Source organism: Microchirus variegatus (genome assembly GCF_963457635.1).
Source record: "Microchirus variegatus genome assembly, chromosome: 16".
Classification (NCBI taxonomy): domain Eukaryota; kingdom Metazoa; phylum Chordata; class Actinopteri; order Pleuronectiformes; family Soleidae; genus Microchirus; species Microchirus variegatus.
In genome coordinates this window covers 9072978-9090413 of record NC_139817.1, presented here as the reverse complement: position 1 = coordinate 9090413, position 17436 = coordinate 9072978, and the positions used below count along the sequence as shown (strand labels likewise).

Here is a 17436-nt window from a genome sequence, read left to right as displayed (position 1 = left end):
GCAGAAATACAGCCGGCGCAAAGACTTGTTCCTAAAGCGAAGGTGACGGCAGGGTCTGCGATTGTGCAGGTAAAATCGCACCTTAAAGACCAACCCTAGCGGAAAAACTCCTCCTGATACATATTTTATTTTTTTAAAATGACTTTTCTCTGCATTTCTGACGGGTGCCTGTAGGCAAAAAAAATAAAAAAACACAAACACAAACAACTAAGTAAAAAGACTTGAGGTGACTGGGGCACTGGTTGAAGAAGCAGGGAAAGTTCCTGGATTAGTTAAAGGTTGTTGCAGATGAAAAGTACAAACATGTGAGGGAGATACAGCTGGTTTTGTCAGGGGAGATCGACAAAATGTGAGCGAGAATGTCACTCAAGGTGCAAATAAGTTCAACGCACAGATATTTATTGCGGGTGTGTTGAGTATCTCAGGGCAGGGATTTAGAAAAATGTGTTGATATTTTTGGAGGATACAGTGGTAATTTGCATGTTGTCGTGCCACATTATGGAAGAGTGAACGTTTGCAGACGGTGAAGGAACACAGCCTGAGAAAATATCCAGAAGAATAAATCATTATTATAAAAGTATAAGTACAAGAGCTGCGATTAAATCTGTTAATTAAAAAGTTGGAAGTTGTGGTGCGTGTGTGTGTGTGTGTGTGTGTTAATTCATGCAAGGCTAGATAATCCCACTCTGTGATAAATCAGGGAAATCTACATACAATACAAGAATGCCCCGAACAATAGGATGTTTTTGAGAATAGGTGTTGTGTTTGTGTGTAAATGTGAATGAAAAACATACATTTTCCGCTATTTTAAAGCAATTAAAGGATGCTGCGTGCTAAAAAAAAAGAAGATGTGCAGGAAAAACAAATATTGACCCAGGTTTGGTTAGTCTTGGACCTGATACATGCTATGTGTTGTGGTTCCTCAGGTAAACCACCTGGAATGTGGCAGGAATAAAAGCACATTTAAAAAAAAAACAAAAAAAAACACAGACCTAGCATTGTCTGCACCCAATGGGTTGGTATGAATACTGGCTGGAAACTGGAATCAACTGTGTGTGAAGGTGGGGAGGGAAATCGAGGACAGAGACTGGAAACAGGTGAGCGTGTGGAATTATGGGACTGGAAAAGAGTCTGGGGACATCTTGTGGGTGGAAGAAGAAGGGCAGGCCTCAGGGAGAGAACATGGAGTGAGAGGAACTGACAGTACAGGTCATAACAAGCATGTGACGTGTGTACATCATTACCATGTACAAAGTCTTAGATTCACAGAGAGGATGGGAAACACATCTCATAAAGGTGGTTAAGTGAGCACGGCAAGTGATGAGGGAATAGGTCACATAAGCAGTTGGCCCTGAATTGCTGCCAAATTACAGCATGGCTATAATTAAGGCCTGGAATAGAGCCATTAGTACTGTGGAAGATAAGAAAGTTTTGTGAAAGACCTAATAGTAATGAGGTCATGAAAAAGTTCCAGGAAGAGTGGGTATTGCACTTTCTGATTGATTATGATTTTAAGAGGAAGAATGCTGACAGAGTGGAACAGGTAGCACGTTTTTGTTGTTGTTTTGCGTTTTATCAGAGTCACCGCTTATGAGGCTTGACATTGTTTTAGTGCCAACTGTCATCTGGAATTAGTTTTGCAAATATACCCGGGCGCAGGAGCAGTGGGCAGCACATATCTGCACCTGGTTCTTCCTGGGATTTGAACAGGCAACCCTCTGTTGTGGGCCCAATTCCTTCCCTCTTGGCCATGGGCTGCCCTAAATGCTTAAAGCAGGACTGTAATGGCAGGAAAGAGGGGTTAGGTGGATTTGAACGCCACCTCATTGTCAATCATATTTATAATAATAATAATAATAATAACATTATCATTATTAGTAGTGTAATATTCCTATTACTACCTAATATTACTACTACTAGTATCTGATTTAAAACTGCCAGACCAGTAAAAGCATGTTAAGTAGTAGTACATGTATTACTTATTCATAACCACTTGAGACAGTAGTGCGCCAATTTGTGGGAGAACCACTGCCAACCCACGCGAACAAGTGAGCTTTCATTGTCAAAGGAATAGAATGCCCTGTGCTTTTCCTATCAGGCAGCACTTTCGAGGCTACGTGAACTCCGGGTTCCAGCTTTTTTTGACGAATTTGTGCTTTAATCGTCATATCTTCTCGCATGATATACTTTCATGACGGGCCTTAAGAAGGACAGTCCAGACCGTGAACGCTAGGTTCGCCTGCGAGGATAAACCGAGGGCTAAATATCCTTCATTCTACCTCTGACTTCAGTCTGCTGTAAATTTGACTCATGTTAATGCTATCACAGAGACAACGTGCTTTACCCTCATAGTTCTCAGTCTCATTTTAGCCGTGTTCACGTTCACTTAGTTAGGCATTAGTTAACACACACACACCACAGATATTTTAAAAGATATAGTCGTAAAATGACGGAACAGTCCTCGTTGTTGCTGCGTAAACAACTAGCAGGTAAGTTAGCATGCTAACTGTCACTGTTTGTGACTTTGTACTTTAAACCCGCTCATGTGGTCAGGGTTTCTTTTGTCAAACACACAGTACAACAGCTGTCTTTTATTTGGCCCTTGTGTCTGTTTAGTCTAAGTTTTCTTCCGCACAGATGTAATTGACAATAAAGTTGAAATGCACGTGTGTACAGAGCGTGCCAGACAGCTGTTAGCCGAGATGTGACGGTAAGATTAGCTGTTGTTGCGCAACAACTGAAGGCATTAAAAAAAAAAAACTTTAAACCAAACACTACAAATAACTGTGTTGTCAGTAAATTAATGTCCCATTAGCTAAAACACGGGGTGGTTTAAAGGTTATGAAAATCTCTGTAAATTAATACTGTTTACACAAATCTGGGATGTTTGCGGGGGATTTTCAGGGGCTCAGGACAGAGACACCCAGTGTACCCTTTACATTCTACCCCATGAGTAAAAGGACTAGTGTGTAATACAATTGAAGATGCCACTATATATAATTAGAAGGCTACAAGACCACTATGATTGTACTCTTGTACATAGCTAATTATGAAATCTCTGCCAGTACACCTCCCTAAGTGTTACACACTGGATTTGTAAGTTTCCTAACCAACAGTCTTTCCTACATATTGTAGTGGATCAGACAACGTTGTTATTGCTGTGGGCTAATGCAATCATGCTTCCTCTGAGGCACCCTCCCAACTTTGAGGGGGAGACTCAGGCTTCACCCCCTGCTTACCCTGTTGCAACCTTTGTCTTAAATTTCAGAGCTAAACAAGAACCCAGTAGAAGGCTTTTCTGCGGGTCTTGTCGACGATGATGACATTTATCAGTGGGAGGTAGTGGTCATTGGGCCTCAAGACACCTTATTGTATGTATTAACCATAAAACAATCTCTCTTTTGTGTACTTATACCACTGTGCACAAGTATAGAAAACATCTTTGTCCTTTTATTTTCAGTGAAGGAGGTTTCTTCAAAGCAACCTTATCTTTTCCCCGTGACTATCCTCTGAGGCCTCCTAAGATGAAATTCGTTACAGAACTCTGGCATCCAAACGGTGAGGAAAAAACCTCTCAAGTCACTGTATTGCTAATAAGCATAATACTAATAATAAAAATTTGTAAATGCTGTGAAAGTCAAAGTACAAATAAGCAATTTACTAACTTTTTTTGGCTTAAAAATGGGTAAATGATCACTTTTTTCAATTGTAAAAATGAACATTATTTCAAAATGTTCTGTTTAGCATCTTTGTCATAAATGTCTTATTCAGACATGGTAGTGCTCACAGATTACTGTAATATGGTCTTATACTGTAGTTTAACATTCAATCTTGTGGATTGAAGTGTGTCAATAATCGTCGTTTATACTTGTTTTCTTCCCAGTGGCTAAGAATGGTGATGTTTGCATCTCTATCCTGCATGAACCCGGTGAGGACAAATATGGCTATGAAAAGCCAGAGGAGCGCTGGCTACCGATCCATACCGTGGAGACCATAATGATCAGTGTTATATCCATGTTGGCAGACCCTAATGGAGACTCTCCTGCCAACGTGGATGCAGCTGTAAGTACCTATCCAAGCAGTGGTTAGTTAGCCGACACCAGTTTTCTAGGCTAGGATTTTACATATAAAAGGGCACAGAAAAATGAATCTCTCTTTTCCAATGGAAATCTATACACAGGCTGTGTAACGTGGGTCCCTGCAGGGCAAATCATCACCTGACAAGGTCAAGTTGTGTTTTGCTTAGGTTTAATGACCTTATCTTTTTGATTTTAAAGGCTGCCTGGAGTCAGAAAAAAAAACCTCAACAATTATAGACTCATGTTAGAAGTCAAATAAATACTTTTCCGTTCACTGCACTCTGGAATGTTGTGTACAAAATATTTGACCCAAGCAGCAAGAAGAAGCAAGTACGAGATGACGGTTCACAGCAATTAATTGAGCTTTGAATTGTGTCTGCAGAAAGAGTGGAGGGAAGATCCTAACGGAATTTTTAAGAAAAAAGTGGCCCGATGTGTGCGGAGGAGTCAAGAGATGGCGTTTGACTAAAGCCTGACTTCAGTCATCAACGTGGTGAGTCAGTACAACCACTTATTTGTTAGGATTAACCACAATGTATGTTCAGTCCCTTCGTTGAAATGAGCTGTAAAACTAACCTGAGGTGCATGTCTTCACTTAGGGTGGAACTTCAGAGGATTTGACAACCGGTAAGACGTCGGCCAGCCTGATGATCATGGGGCACAGTTTGTAACATCAGTCGCCTAAAGGAGAGAGACTTACGGGAAGAAACATTTAAAAAAAACAACATTCAGCTTGTGTGTATTTTATTTTTTGAACAGTCACTTATTTCTCTATAAATTTTTGTTTTGCCATTTGAGAGTTGTTTATTTATAAGTGTGGTTGGTTGGCAGAGGGCACTCATGTTGCCCCAAGTTCCCATTTTACATTCACTTTTACTTCCTCAGTGGGACAAAAGACACCGTCTCTTCCTTCATCAGAATTTCACTCACAGCAAGATGATTTATAGGTATTTGGTTCATATGAGGACAGTTTTTGGGTAAAGAATTACCCAAATGTAACATTTCTGAACTCATTTACTTCCTATGAACCTATTTATTTAGACCGAGGCTATTTTATGATGTGTACTGTCCGTTTTTGATGCTTTTTCTATTTTAATCCTGCTACACTGAGCCATCCAGTCTAGTCATCTGTCAGTAATACAGCTTAAAGACTATTTGCAAATATTGGAGCTGGAGATATGGACACTGGCTTGTCTTTCTTGCTCATTTTAAAAGTTAATTTCCCTGAAAGTGGAAACTTACCATCCATTGCTGCCTTAACTTTGACTGCCAAGGAAGGAAACCAATTTTCCATCAGGACTGCATCTGAAGGCTTGTTTTGAAGGCAGAACAATACAGTTATGGACAAACCAAAGAGAACACAACAATAAATATTTTTTTGTAATGAGCATGCTACATTTTTTACCTTTGTAAATATGAACTCTTTGTCCATGTGATACAAATATGCATGCGTCTTTCCTGAAGGGGGTAGCGTTGCCGTCGCTTCGTGGCTCTTCAAATACCACCCATTAAATGATCTGGTTCGCTCATCAGGGCTGAACAATCAAACCATGAAAGAAATTTAAATGGCTAGTAAGAAACAAGATTTATTGGATATGCAGGTCAATGACTGTTAGATTTTGAAGATAAGTAATAAAGCTCAATGTGGACATTGACAGATTTGTGGAAATGTTTTAATTGCAACAATGACAATCTTCATTTTTAAATTGATGTGTGCAGATTTAATCAAACGGCAGCTCATTCCCCAGCTACTGTTGATCCGAGATCCACCGATTACGTGCTTTTCTGTGACGAATGCAATAAGACACGAAACAACATGGCCACATTAGCTTTCTAATTTCCACGACTGCTTTATTGAATTAAGCACCAGCCCAATATGATCAACATCCAGACGATATCCTTGAACTCGAAGAGTATAAAATCATTTATTTAGCAACTCAAAAGTAAACCTCCCAAACCCTCCCCCCCCCTCAAAAAAAATGCATCCATGTTGCAGTTGTACAACAGAAACTGTGGGTCCTGAGTTGAACTCACTGTCCAGGAGCAGATAGACTCTTGTTCATGAACTGCTTCTTGACAAAGCACACCCACCACTGCAAGAAACAAAAACTGGGTTAAAGAAAAGTCTCTGAAGCTGTTGCACTCAAACTACCTGTGGCAAGAATCAAGCAAAACGGCAACAAACCACCACAGCTCATTAGTTGCAAGAAAGTGCTACTTACTACTGCCGAAAACCTTTACTCAACATTTTCATAAATAATAAATGTTGTTTGACTTAAAGTTTGAACAGTAATTACCATTATATCAGGTCTAAGTAGCCTCTGCATATCGTGTCATGTTCAGTGCATGCACTATGGAGGACTGCAACTGACAATAATCTATTAAGCGGTCTTGTTTCCTTTACAGATTAATTAGTTGTTTGGTCCATAAAAAGCAGAAAATCGAGGAAAATGCTAATTGGTGTTTCCCAAACAACAAATGATTGGTTTTGTCAGTTTAAAGTCCTATTGAGGAGCAGAGAAATTACAACATATAAAAAAAATTTCAGAGGCTGAAATCAGAAAATCAGCAAAAAAGTAATCAATTAATCATCAATTAATAATTGCAGCCTTAGTGCTGTGAGCATCCTGGGGATGTTGAACTGACCTTGCTGGGTTTGTCTGTCTGGGGGTCAAACACTCGTTCACATAGCCTTAAGCCCGTCTCCTGGCGGATCTGCTGCAGGTACGACCTCATCGTCTCTAAACAGGTCACAGAGTCGGGATTAGAACCACCACCATTTGTCATCACACACCATTTACTGAAAGAATACAGTGTGAAGAAAGACAAACCTGGACTGCAATATCACATCTGAAAAAAAGGCAACCTGAGGCGCTGCTTTAATTATTTAATTGTCCTTAATCTTTTTCTCAACTTGAATAAAAACCTGAACAACACCACATAAGAATGAATCAGCGCCTCTAGCCTCAGATCCTTAAATCTAATGGGATCTATTTTTGGCCTAATATCACTAGGCTATGAATTAGCTGAAATGTAAGAAGGGTACAAGGAAACTGGCACTAATTCAGAGCACAGGGTAGTGAAACAGCATAAGTGGACCTCCAGTAATTCATTGCTGAAAAAGGAATAGGACAACATTTAAATAAAGCAAGACTTGCATTTTGGTTTGTGTTCTTTTTATTCTTGGTTCACAGAAAGTCCAACACACATTAGAAACGTGTCAGCTGTGTAGGTTCTTACCTTCCTCCTGCTTGTTTGCAGGTTTGGCGTACATGGCGTTAAGAGGGAAGCCAGGTTCACCAGGAATGGGAAAGTTAGTGATTCCCAGAGTGTACATCTCCTTCTCCCCCTGCCCTCTGGAGCTGCACTGTAAAGAGCCAACACAGAGGGGTGAAATCACTAAATAACATTAAGTCTGATTAACATCCATCTAAACAGGCTTTTGAGCAGTGGATCACTTCTTGTGTGCAGTAAAAGACAATTTACGTGCAATGCATCATTTTATGGGCACTTAAAAACCGTCAGGTCAGCTACTGGAGGGTCCACACGGCCTTTGACTGATTTCTTAATACAGATATTAGGATTTAAAGCTGCAGCGCATAATTTTTTGTGGTTTATTCTTTGGTTGTTATTATTCTGCCTCAGTTTAGTCTCTGTGAACAGAAACAAAGTAACAATATTTCTTTCAAATTCAGTCATTCGAAATGTGTAAGCAACATTCCCACTTTTGTAGCACAGTGTTGCTGTTGCCAGCATCTGTTTTTATGCAAAAGAACAACTTCCAATGTGCAGTGTGGGAATGTTGCCAGGCAACACGAAATCTAAACATTGCGAAGCAGAGAAACACAAAGACACTCATGTGGAGCTGCTTGGTTTAAGCAGCATTTTTTTGAACAAACAGATATTTGTTTATATTTAAAAGTTGCAAACTACAGTTTTAAATAAAGCCAACAAGAAGCACAAACACATCTTACCTTCTGTAGCCGTTTTAGGCATTCAGAAATGTAGAGAGTGACATAGATCAGTGTCCTGTCTGCCTCATTCTGAAAAAAAAAAAAAAATCACATTTACTTATTTTAATTAGTACATCTACTTTCATGTCTTAACAGTTCAAAAAGTACATGGTTGAATCCTGAGTGACTCTGTAGTGTTGAGGGGAATGGGAGAAGCATGTTTGGACATGTGCAAGAATGAAGTGCACAGCCATTCCATGGCAAAGAAAGAGAGAAAAAACACACAGGAACTAAGACTGTGTTACTCACCTTAAAATCCTAACAGTCTAATAAATAAATATATACACACACACACACACACACACACACACAATACCAATACACATGAGGTGATGGATAAAAACAAGCTGCCAGGAAGTTGTCAATGTCTTACCTTGATTTCATAGTTCTTGAAGAAAACATTGGCTTTGAAATAGTAGATAGCCTCATCGATGATGTCTGAATCAATGCCTGAAAAGGAAAAACAAAATATATTAATACAAATGTTTAATGTTGCTACACGTACTGTAAAAATAATGTACTTACTCAGGTCACCAAAAACCTTCTATATTACTGTAAATAATTTCCTACAGGTAGTGTTTGCTTTAATCAGTTATTAAATGAAGTGAAGAGCAGTTAAGTTGGTGTCAGATTGATAAACAAGCTAACCTGGAGGATGCACTCTTCAGGCCATATATGGAAGTGAAGCAGAAACATGCATGAGGAACTGAGTAACATGTCATAAGAAAGTGTGAAACATGCACAGACGTGGCTGTAACACTCTTAAAAAAAAAACATGTAATGCTAAATATAAGTGTTTCCATGGGCAACCGTTGTTGGCTCTTGGGCTGCAAAATATATACTCAAAACAAAAAGATAGCAAAAGATAGAAACATGTTACAAAGACAGAGTGTGCTGCATTGAATGTAGACCGTTTTTATAATGTTTGTTTTGTTCTGCTTCAATATTTTTTATCCAAATATAGTGGCCTTGCTTTAATTAATTTACAATTTATTCACAAATACTTGGTGGGCAGAGAAATGAGAAGAGAATTGGTAACACAATTAGAAAATAAGGGATTGAAGTTGGGTTTAAATGAATGTGTTTACATTTATGTAAAGTGCAACATGTTTCCATAATTTCTCAAACTTCATTATTTAGTTAAAAATCAGGTAGTAAGGGTTGTTTGTATTTAAGAATTGCAGACAATATTTTAATGGAGGCATCACGGTTTTATTTTTTGTTTTTTAAGTAAAACCACGGTATTGATCAGGAAATAAGTTTTCACATTGACATGATTTAAAGGCAGGGAAGACAACACTGCAAATAATCTATAATCTCACCGTCTCCTCTGGCAGGTCCCTTGAACTGAGTTTTAAGGGGGAGCAGGGCCATGTTCCCCACCATCCTGGTGTCTGGGACCATCAGGCTTGAGTGATACGCCTTCAAGAAAAAGAGAGAAAAAGTTGCTGTCATGTCTATTTTAAGGGGGGTGGGGGGGACATCTCTGTCAGATAGCTTATACCATGATTAATATCAGCACACATGTTGTTATCTCACACACAACAACGCAATTCAAAGATAGTTAAATTCCCGACGCAGACAGCTGGCGTTATGGCTGCAAATTCGATATTTTCTCACATTTACAGGATCATCTCATTCCGACTACATGCTAACGTGGCTATGCTAATGATACCCGAAAACACGGTTAGCGCTAACTCGTCGGGCCTTGCGTCGCTACGCTACGTTTATGTAGTTGTTTACATCTTCTTAGCGCACAATAAAAGGTTACATTCGTCAATTCAGTTACATGTTTGACTCACCGGCATGTTGAGTGATAAATTATCAGTCCAACTGCTCAGCGACAGAAAAATACCAGCAGCACAGGACGCTACTTCCGCCTGTTCCACCCTTCAGATATACAGGAAGTAGCTACGTGTCATGTAGCGCGGCGGCCACATGAGGGCGCAAACACAAAAAATGCAAAACACACATCTGTAGTCAACAAAAAGTTTTTCTGAAGGGTTTTATTTAAAAATATAAAACTTTTTAATAACAATTTGAACTACAGCATTCTAAAAAAAAATGTGAATGGATTTAAATTAGTTTCATGAGTCATTGTGGCTCACAAAACAAAAAGATAGTTGTAATCTTTGTAGTCTTTTTTTCTCCCACACGTTCCTTTCTCTGTGTCCGTGCAGTCCCCGGCAGTCTTCCACTTGATGCATCTTGTTTTAAATCAGCATCCAATTTATTTCCTGTGTCACAATTTTTGTAGCATCTCTGGAGTCCAATTACTCTTCAACTGTTGGCATTGTCTTGAAAAATCTCATCATAATTTAGGTTTGATGGCTCGTCCTCAAGTTCCTATAGAAATGGAAATTAAAGGATATAAAAATAGTAAGTGAAGACCCCCAAAACAATAACAGTGGTAAAATGCAATTACTTTGTTTGTTTTTTCACCTTTGGTTCCTTGACTTCCAGGTCCTCTCCATACTGTATTGAGAAGTCTATGTGTTGCAGTACGATGTTCATCCCCTCCTCATCTGTGCGGTCAAAAGGAAGGAACCTCACCATGCTGTAGTCATCAATCTGGACACACAAGTGTAAAAAAGAGTCAGTCTCATTTAAATAAAAAACATAATTCTGATTCAAAATGTCATACAATATCAAATTAAGGAGGTCACTCACCAGCTCACAAATGGCTTTAGTCAGCTTCTTGAACTGCCTGCTTCTGATGGTATCCGAGTTATCTTCCATCATGGAGTACATATCTGGATCTAGATACCTAGTGAAGAAGACAGCAAACCATGATAAATACTGCTTTCAATGGAAATGCATAATTCATACACAGTTCAACTCTTCAAAAAGATAAAGTAATATAGAACCCAAATCTGAAGTTTTAGCTGACTATAATTGTTTCTTTGTTTAGGTTGTCGTACCAACATTAAAGGGAATCACTCACTGTTACACAGATTTCATGTAAACTGAATACACTGAATTCATACAAAACTTACTTTTCAATTTCCTTCTTGGCTTTGGGGCTGAGCAGGTCCATTTTAGTCATTATATTTACTTGGGGAATCTCCAATGACACCATGGCACTCAGGGCAGCCATGACTCCTGAGATGAACTGCAGTGAGGGAAGAGGGAAGATCTGTAACTTCAGGTTTGCAATCACTCATAACATAAAGAGTGTTTGGGAGGATTGTATTAAATAAACAGATTAAGATATTGAACGGACTACCTTAAAAGACTCCACCATGAACTGGGAGTCGACCAGAAAGACCCCACACACCCGAAACTCCCACTGCTGGAGCTGCTCCACAAGCTGCTTCATGACAGGTAGATGTGTATAAAGTTCAATCTGACCTGCAAAAACAACAAGCACAGAGTCAACTCTCTCCCCTTAAATTCTTTACAGCATGCCAGCATAAATAAAAAAGGAGCCATCGGCTGATCATAGGACATATACCTGGACAGTCAAACAGGATATAATCGTCTTCTACGTGACCCAAGGTTTCCTCCAGCCAGTCAAAGTTGTTGGCGAAGTACTCCATGCAGAAAACCAGGCCTCCGTTGGGACCGAATTTGAGAGAGGGGTCTTCCATCACATCATCCACCTGGATGAGCTCACGGATGTCTGAGAGCATTAAAACAATGAGGTTAGCATGTGGAACACACAGATCAAAACATTATGCTTGCCATTATTATTTAATTCCTCGAAATGTTCAGAGGGAACTGGGTTTATTCAGCATTGCGATCTGGGCAATACTATGACATAAGCTTTCCAAAAAGTTCACACTAACACTGACAAGCTATTTTAATCTCTCCTTTTAACTTTTGCCTACGTGTATTTTCATTTGCATTGGTATGCTGTGAATAATAAACATGCTATATTCACCTGCCATGACAGGGTAGTCAAAGTGCTCAGCTGCTGGGTCCAGGTTGACCACCTGAACTGAGCGGTTCAGAGATTCCACGTGTTGGACCATGGTGGAGCAGTAAGTACTCTGGAATAACACAAAACACCATTTAGAACAATAATAAAGCGGATTTCACGTGGACCTGGTCTGCAGCAGTCCAGCCTCATTGCTTAGCATGTTAGCCGGTTAGCATAAGCGATGTTATTAAGCGACTGGTGACGTACCTTGCCGCTGCCCGCGGGGCCCATCACTAACTGCGCGTAACGAGGCATTTTGCCTCAATGAAAACGGTGTTGTAATAATACTAAGTCCACTCTTTAGTTCGTTGGAGATGGGTGAAACTTGGGAAAAGATGCCGCATCACTTCTTCGTTGGCTTTTTGTTTGTCGGAGCCGTCACTCTCGCTCCTCGACTTGAGTTGTACTGCTGCCACCTACTGACCATCGCAGGAAATACAATGAGCCGCTGACACGTTCTGTTGAATGAATACGTTGGTTTAGTGTGTGACTTTTTGTTTAGAACTCGGAAGACGCAAAAGGGAAGGATGTATACATTTCTATACATTGATATATTCCTTTTTAATGTTGATGTTTTAACTCTCCGATGCAGTAGGTGGCGGTATGCGTGTAACAACTGACAGTGCAATCCGCCAAGACGAAGAACGAGGCGGACGAGAAGACCTAGAAGGAGAAGAAGAAGAAGAAACTGTAATATCAACAAACTGAAACGGCAGCTATCGTCAAGTCAGTTGTCTTGCTATTCACTCACAATGTGACAGCAAGTCACAAAGCAAGTCACGTTATTAGATAAAGCTCGAATTCTTATGAGGTGAGGTTAAATGTTCGACTCCGTATCGATCTGTAATTGACTGTATTAGCTAGATGTTGCTCTTGTATTCTTATTATTGTTATCATAAGCAGGAGCTACGCCCAAAACATTCGCTGCTAACTTTAAACTATACCCGTGTTTGTTGCGTTTGAGCGATAAAGACGTGGTTGAGTTCATGTTAAAGACAAAATAGTATTGTTGTGTGGTATTTAATTTAAAAGCTTCGAACTGCCCACAGGCGGGTGAGCTGTCCAGCTAGTCTACGTGTAAACAGCCATCTTATTTTTACGATAGACGAATAACGTGTACGTTTCTCACGTCATAGACGTTACACGTCAATTTAGTGGCTGACATTTTTTGGGAAAAATGACGTTGAACAACTGTGATATAACTTTCATTTTCACTCTTTAGCTACTTAATTTAAAGTTGTTTTTAACACGATACCGGAAATACAGCTTTTTTAACTTAATTATTTAAATATAAGTCCTTGTCAAAAGGTAAACCCTGACACCACTGTTTCCTTCCTGTATATTGGATACACTAAATGTAATGTTCAGTAGCTTTTCTTCAATATTGTATGTGGTAGATTAATACATCCAGATAGTTAGAATAAACTAATGATCATGAATTTGAATACACTCACAAACTGCTTCTTCAGCTATTATGTGTACTTAAAAAAGTAGTAATTAAAGTGAGATCTGCTGGGTATCTTAAACCAGTCTGTCTATTCTCCTCTGACCTTTAGCATTAACAAGAATTTTTCACTGGACACTTAGAGGTGTGACACTGCCCTCCACAGTTCAAAGTTCATTGTTCTGTCATCCTTTCATCTTCTCTGTCTCATCCATCTTTCATTCCAGTCAAAGCTCTTTATTTAAACGCAGGTCAAAGTGCTCCATTCCTATCGCCATGTTTCCATTTATGCCTTTGATGATTTCACAACATTGATAATTCCACATACAGGTGATGGAGGACAGTCAATGTGGGGACTTGAACCATCTAGTCCAAGATGAGGACACCCTCATCGAAGGAGTCAGCAACCAGGTTTTGTTTGTTGTGGTGCTCAGCATCACCTTCCTTGGAGGCCTCCTCACTTTGCTCTGCAGGTAAGGATCACATTCAGACTCTTCCGATGGTGTTGCCTATACATTTGGAGAATCGCTGATACACTCTCAGCTTTTGTATAACCATGCCAAATGTCTGTCCTCTGTCCTTTTTGTAGAGAAGAACAACTGAACATTCATCCTGAGAACCAGGAGCATGTTCGAGCTGTCCGACAGCAACTCCAGACCGAGCAGGTACTCATTGGAAGGAAACTTTTGAAACTGCATTGTTGTTTTAAGTCGCCTGTTCTGTGAACACTCATGTGAACCTTCATTTCCTGTCAGGGTGAAAATGCTCAGACAGAGGCCAGACAGCAGTATTACACGGACATGTCTTGTCCAGTGTGTTTACAGCAGGCTGTTCTGCCTGTGGAAACCAACTGTGGACACCTCTTTTGTGGTAAGATCCCAGAAATGACGGTGCTCAACTTCACATAATTACAAAATCAGACTTAAAATTATATACATTTTTGCCGTCTTTTTTTGTCCTGCATAGGTTCCTGCATTATAGCTTACTGGAGGTATGGCACATGGCTGGGTGCTATCCAATGCCCCATCTGCAGACAAGTGGTGAGGCCTGTTGTCTGTTTGCTTGGCATGGTGATGGTTAACTTGCTCGTTTAATCCCCTTTATCATCACTATATTGAGTTGTTTTTTTTTTTCCCCAGGTAACATTGCTCTTTCCATTATTCCACGAGCACGCTTCTCCTCAGAGTGTCCAGGATGGGGAGGCACAACCTCAGCTTATATTACAAGACATCCACGATTACAACCGCAGATTCTCAGGCCAGCCAAGATCTGTGAGTATAGCATGGCCAGCAGAGGTGGGTAGAGTAGGCAAAAAAATGTACTCAAGTAAAAGTACTGTTACTTTAAGATAACTAGGGCAGTGTCCATGCTCATTGTTACTGTTACACAACAAAAGTTCAGTGACGTTTTTAGTTGTGGAAATAAAATCGGGTGAACAGTCTGTGGTGGGGGGGGGGGGGGGGGCACTGCGTTTGTCGCCTGCCTCGGCCTCACGGTGCGTCGTCTGCCGTGCAGCTCGCTTATCCTCTGCGTTCGTCGCCTGCCTCAGCTTCGCGGCGCCTTATCTGCCGTGCAGCTTCACTTGCCCGTCGAGCGTTCGTCATCTGCCTCGGCTTGACTGCGCCTCGTCTCACTCGCAGTACTGTGTGAGTGATGTTATGTTGTGTATTTGACTTGGAAACACAGGGCATTTCTGCTGCCCTGTCATCGATGTTGAAGGTAAAAAACGTCATTAGTTAAATTAAATGTTTTTGTTCCACCTCTAAACGGCATGTATCCAGTATCACAACCAGTGAAACGTATTCATATCTGTAATTATATTTACTCTCCACTGTCTCTTCAGCTTATGGACAGGCTGCGAGATGTTCCCACCCTGCTTCGTCACGCCTTCAGAGAGATGTTTTCTGTGGGTGGCCTCTTCTGGATGTTCAGGATTCGAATTCTTCTCTGCTTTATCGGAGCAATCACGTACCTGGTCTCACCGCTCGACATCCTCCCCGAGGCACTTTTTGGCCTCCTGGGATTCATGGATGATTTCTTTGTGATCCTCCTTCTCTTCGTGTACATCTCTATCATGTACAGAGAGGTGGTTACGCAGAGACTGAATGGCCAGGCCATGACTTAAAAGTAAATAAATGAATTAATATATGAATAAACACAGGCTTTATGAGGCTTGTGTCAGGCTCAGGAAGAGGAGAAATCAGCAGTGGAGGTGGACATGCAAAGAATGTTGTTCAAAGGACACTTCACGATAAATGCTGCTCCTCTATGAAGGGTTGAAACCTTTGTCCTTGAAAATGAGCTGTAAAAAGGTTGAGATCTGTGTGTCTAATCTGTTGTGTAGAAGTCATCGTGACTGGTGTAAAGGTTTACAGAGTCAAAGCCAACACCATAACAACATAGGGAGGTTTGTGCTGCTGTAATCTGCAAGAGACGGCTGTAACCGAATAACTCGCACGACAGACCATCCGACGCCAAAATCATGTCACGTCTTTAATGCGCATACAATTGTATCCAAGACAAAATTGTAATATAATGTGATTATTGAATGTATTGTTTGAAATCTATTCATTTAAATTTGGCTGCCTGCTGCATCCCAGGGTGTCACCGTCCACACAATGGAGGTAATACAAGAACGTCGTAATGTCTAACTACATTAAAGAATATGCATACCCTTTGTGACATTAAATAAATTAAAAAATAATACAGCTTTTCTTTCTTGTTTGGAAAAATAAAATACAAGAGTCCTTTAACTGGAAACTACTGATTGCACTGAATAAAATCTGCCTGTTTTTATGTGAAATAACAAACCACTGAAGAACCTGACTGAAGCGTTCAGACTTGTATTGAATTATTAACACAAACTGTTTATGAAGTGGACTTCTTTTTGGGCTGTTAAAATGTATTTAATATTTTCAGATCGTAATGCGTCCAGTTTGTTTTGTCGTTCCAGATTACTAGAAATAGACCATCAGTCCCCTCTAAGAATGTCTTATGGGTGTGGCACCAGTTGTGTCATACCTTTCTGCCTTTCTGTCCTTTCGGATCAGCGTCTCCTCTGCTTTTTCTCCAGGGTGTCGACACAACCGCCGCCCTTTTTGTCTCAGTTAGGAAAACAGCCTGGGTTGTAAATGCTTGTGTTTTACAGCAAAGAACCGGTTCAATGAGAGTCTTAACCCTGGTGGGAAAGCATTGTTACTGCTTGAGGATGTCAATGCTTTGGTTGTCTTAGATAAACATGAAAATACTGTCAACAAACACTGTTCTTGACACTGATCCTCTATGATTGGAAGCAATAATCACTCAGGAGTCAAGTTCTTTGTCATTAAATGCACACTTTCTTGAGTTTGACGGTGTATTTCTGCTCCAAACAAATGTTTTCAAGCATGAGACATAGTCGACTTGTTGTCACAGAGTACGACCTCTCTGCCTCTGTCTGAAGGCAGTGAGTCAGCTGTGCACATTCTCAAACTTGGCTCTGACAGCTTTCAGTGAAAAGGGGCAGACAGACGAGACAGCTATTCATATTCATATAATGGACTGATTCAGATTTTTGATGCAATTATTTTTGCAATTTCTCCTCCACACTTGTGTACTTGACTGTAGAATGAGTTAAGATCTTTTAAAATATAAAGTGAATAATATAATAGTTTTTTAGGTTTTAACGTGAGTAGTTCTTGTAACTTGTGCATCCCTTTGAATTGTGGTATATGCATTTATTCAGTCTACCAGGTGTGACCTCTTCAACCAAGTCAATCAAGTTGTTTTTTTTTCTGCTAAGGTTGAATATAATTTAAAGCCCTAAACACAAATTATAGGCTTGTAAATAAATGTTTGTTTTTTAGAGTCATGTGTTTTGTGACTTATAATTTAGAAATGTGTTTGGTGATATACACCTATAATTCCACATGGAAAATGAATAGCTACCCAAGTTTACTCAATTAAAACTTGTATGAGTATGTATTATTTTTTCCATGA

General features: G+C 40.0%; 4 protein-coding genes across 4 annotated transcripts; 2 read left to right on the top strand and 2 right to left on the bottom strand.

Moving 5' to 3' along the window:
* Nucleotides 1–2101: 2101 nt before the first annotated feature.
* ube2g1b (ubiquitin-conjugating enzyme E2G 1b) lies at nucleotides 2102–4804 on the top strand. The gene is made up of 6 exons (XM_083903004.1): nucleotides 2102–2489; nucleotides 3269–3371; nucleotides 3461–3558; nucleotides 3884–4062; nucleotides 4462–4572; nucleotides 4679–4804. The coding sequence occupies exons 1-5, from the start codon at nucleotides 2447–2449 to the stop codon at nucleotides 4546–4548; spliced, it is 510 nt and encodes a 169-aa protein (XP_083759130.1). The 5' UTR covers nucleotides 2102–2446; the 3' UTR covers nucleotides 4549–4572; nucleotides 4679–4804.
* A 934-nt stretch (nucleotides 4805–5738) lies between these two features.
* On the bottom strand, nucleotides 5739–10000 carry arpc3 (actin related protein 2/3 complex, subunit 3). Its single transcript, XM_083903003.1, has 7 exons — nucleotides 9895–10000; nucleotides 9415–9514; nucleotides 8466–8542; nucleotides 8054–8122; nucleotides 7320–7446; nucleotides 6726–6820; nucleotides 5739–6172 (listed from the first exon to the last, which is right to left on the bottom strand). The coding sequence occupies exons 1-7, from the start codon at nucleotides 9898–9900 to the stop codon at nucleotides 6110–6112; spliced, it is 537 nt and encodes a 178-aa protein (XP_083759129.1). The 5' UTR covers nucleotides 9901–10000; the 3' UTR covers nucleotides 5739–6109.
* A 101-nt stretch (nucleotides 10001–10101) lies between these two features.
* On the bottom strand, nucleotides 10102–12461 carry gpn3 (GPN-loop GTPase 3). Its single transcript, XM_083903283.1, has 8 exons — nucleotides 12222–12461; nucleotides 11976–12084; nucleotides 11547–11714; nucleotides 11319–11443; nucleotides 11089–11204; nucleotides 10763–10859; nucleotides 10535–10663; nucleotides 10102–10438 (listed from the first exon to the last, which is right to left on the bottom strand). Exons 1-8 carry the CDS (start codon nucleotides 12267–12269, stop codon nucleotides 10373–10375), a joined length of 858 nt encoding a protein of 285 aa, XP_083759409.1. The 5' UTR covers nucleotides 12270–12461; the 3' UTR covers nucleotides 10102–10372.
* A 213-nt stretch (nucleotides 12462–12674) lies between these two features.
* Nucleotides 12675–16232, top strand: rnf170 (ring finger protein 170). The gene is made up of 7 exons (XM_083902191.1): nucleotides 12675–12825; nucleotides 13789–13931; nucleotides 14048–14123; nucleotides 14214–14328; nucleotides 14425–14498; nucleotides 14598–14729; nucleotides 15302–16232. Exons 2-7 carry the CDS (start codon nucleotides 13792–13794, stop codon nucleotides 15581–15583), a joined length of 819 nt encoding a protein of 272 aa, XP_083758317.1. The 5' UTR covers nucleotides 12675–12825; nucleotides 13789–13791; the 3' UTR covers nucleotides 15584–16232.
* Nucleotides 16233–17436: the final 1204 nt, after the last annotated feature.

Coding starts and splice junctions, on each gene's coding strand:
- ube2g1b (XM_083903004.1), top strand. CDS start 2,447: ATGACGGAACAGTCCTCGTTGTTGCTGCGTAAACAACTAGCAG. Junction 3,559..3,883: donor AGAACTCTGGCATCCAAACG/GTGAGGAAAAAA, acceptor TTTTCTTCCCAG/TGGCTAAGAATGGTGATGTT. Junction 4,063..4,461: donor CTGCCAACGTGGATGCAGCT/GTAAGTACCTAT, acceptor TTGTGTCTGCAG/AAAGAGTGGAGGGAAGATCC.
- arpc3 (XM_083903003.1), bottom strand. Junction 6,821..7,319: donor TGCAAACAAGCAGGAGGAAG/GTAAGAACCTAC, acceptor TGACCTGTTTAG/AGACGATGAGGTCGTACCTG. Junction 6,173..6,725: donor AGACAGACAAACCCAGCAAG/GTCAGTTCAACA, acceptor TGTTTCTTGCAG/TGGTGGGTGTGCTTTGTCAA.
- gpn3 (XM_083903283.1), bottom strand. CDS start 12,269: ATGCCTCGTTACGCGCAGTTAGTGATGGGCCCCGCGGGCAGCGGCAAG. Junction 10,860..11,088: donor GCCAAGAAGGAAATTGAAAA/GTAAGTTTTGTA, acceptor CTTCTTCACTAG/GTATCTAGATCCAGATATGT. Junction 10,439..10,534: donor TGGAAGTCAAGGAACCAAAG/GTGAAAAAACAA, acceptor CCATTTCTATAG/GAACTTGAGGACGAGCCATC.
- rnf170 (XM_083902191.1), top strand. CDS start 13,792: ATGGAGGACAGTCAATGTGGGGACTTGAACCATCTAGTCCAAGATGAG. Junction 13,932..14,047: donor CTCCTCACTTTGCTCTGCAG/GTAAGGATCACA, acceptor TCCTTTTTGTAG/AGAAGAACAACTGAACATTC. Junction 14,329..14,424: donor CTGTGGACACCTCTTTTGTG/GTAAGATCCCAG, acceptor TGTCCTGCATAG/GTTCCTGCATTATAGCTTAC.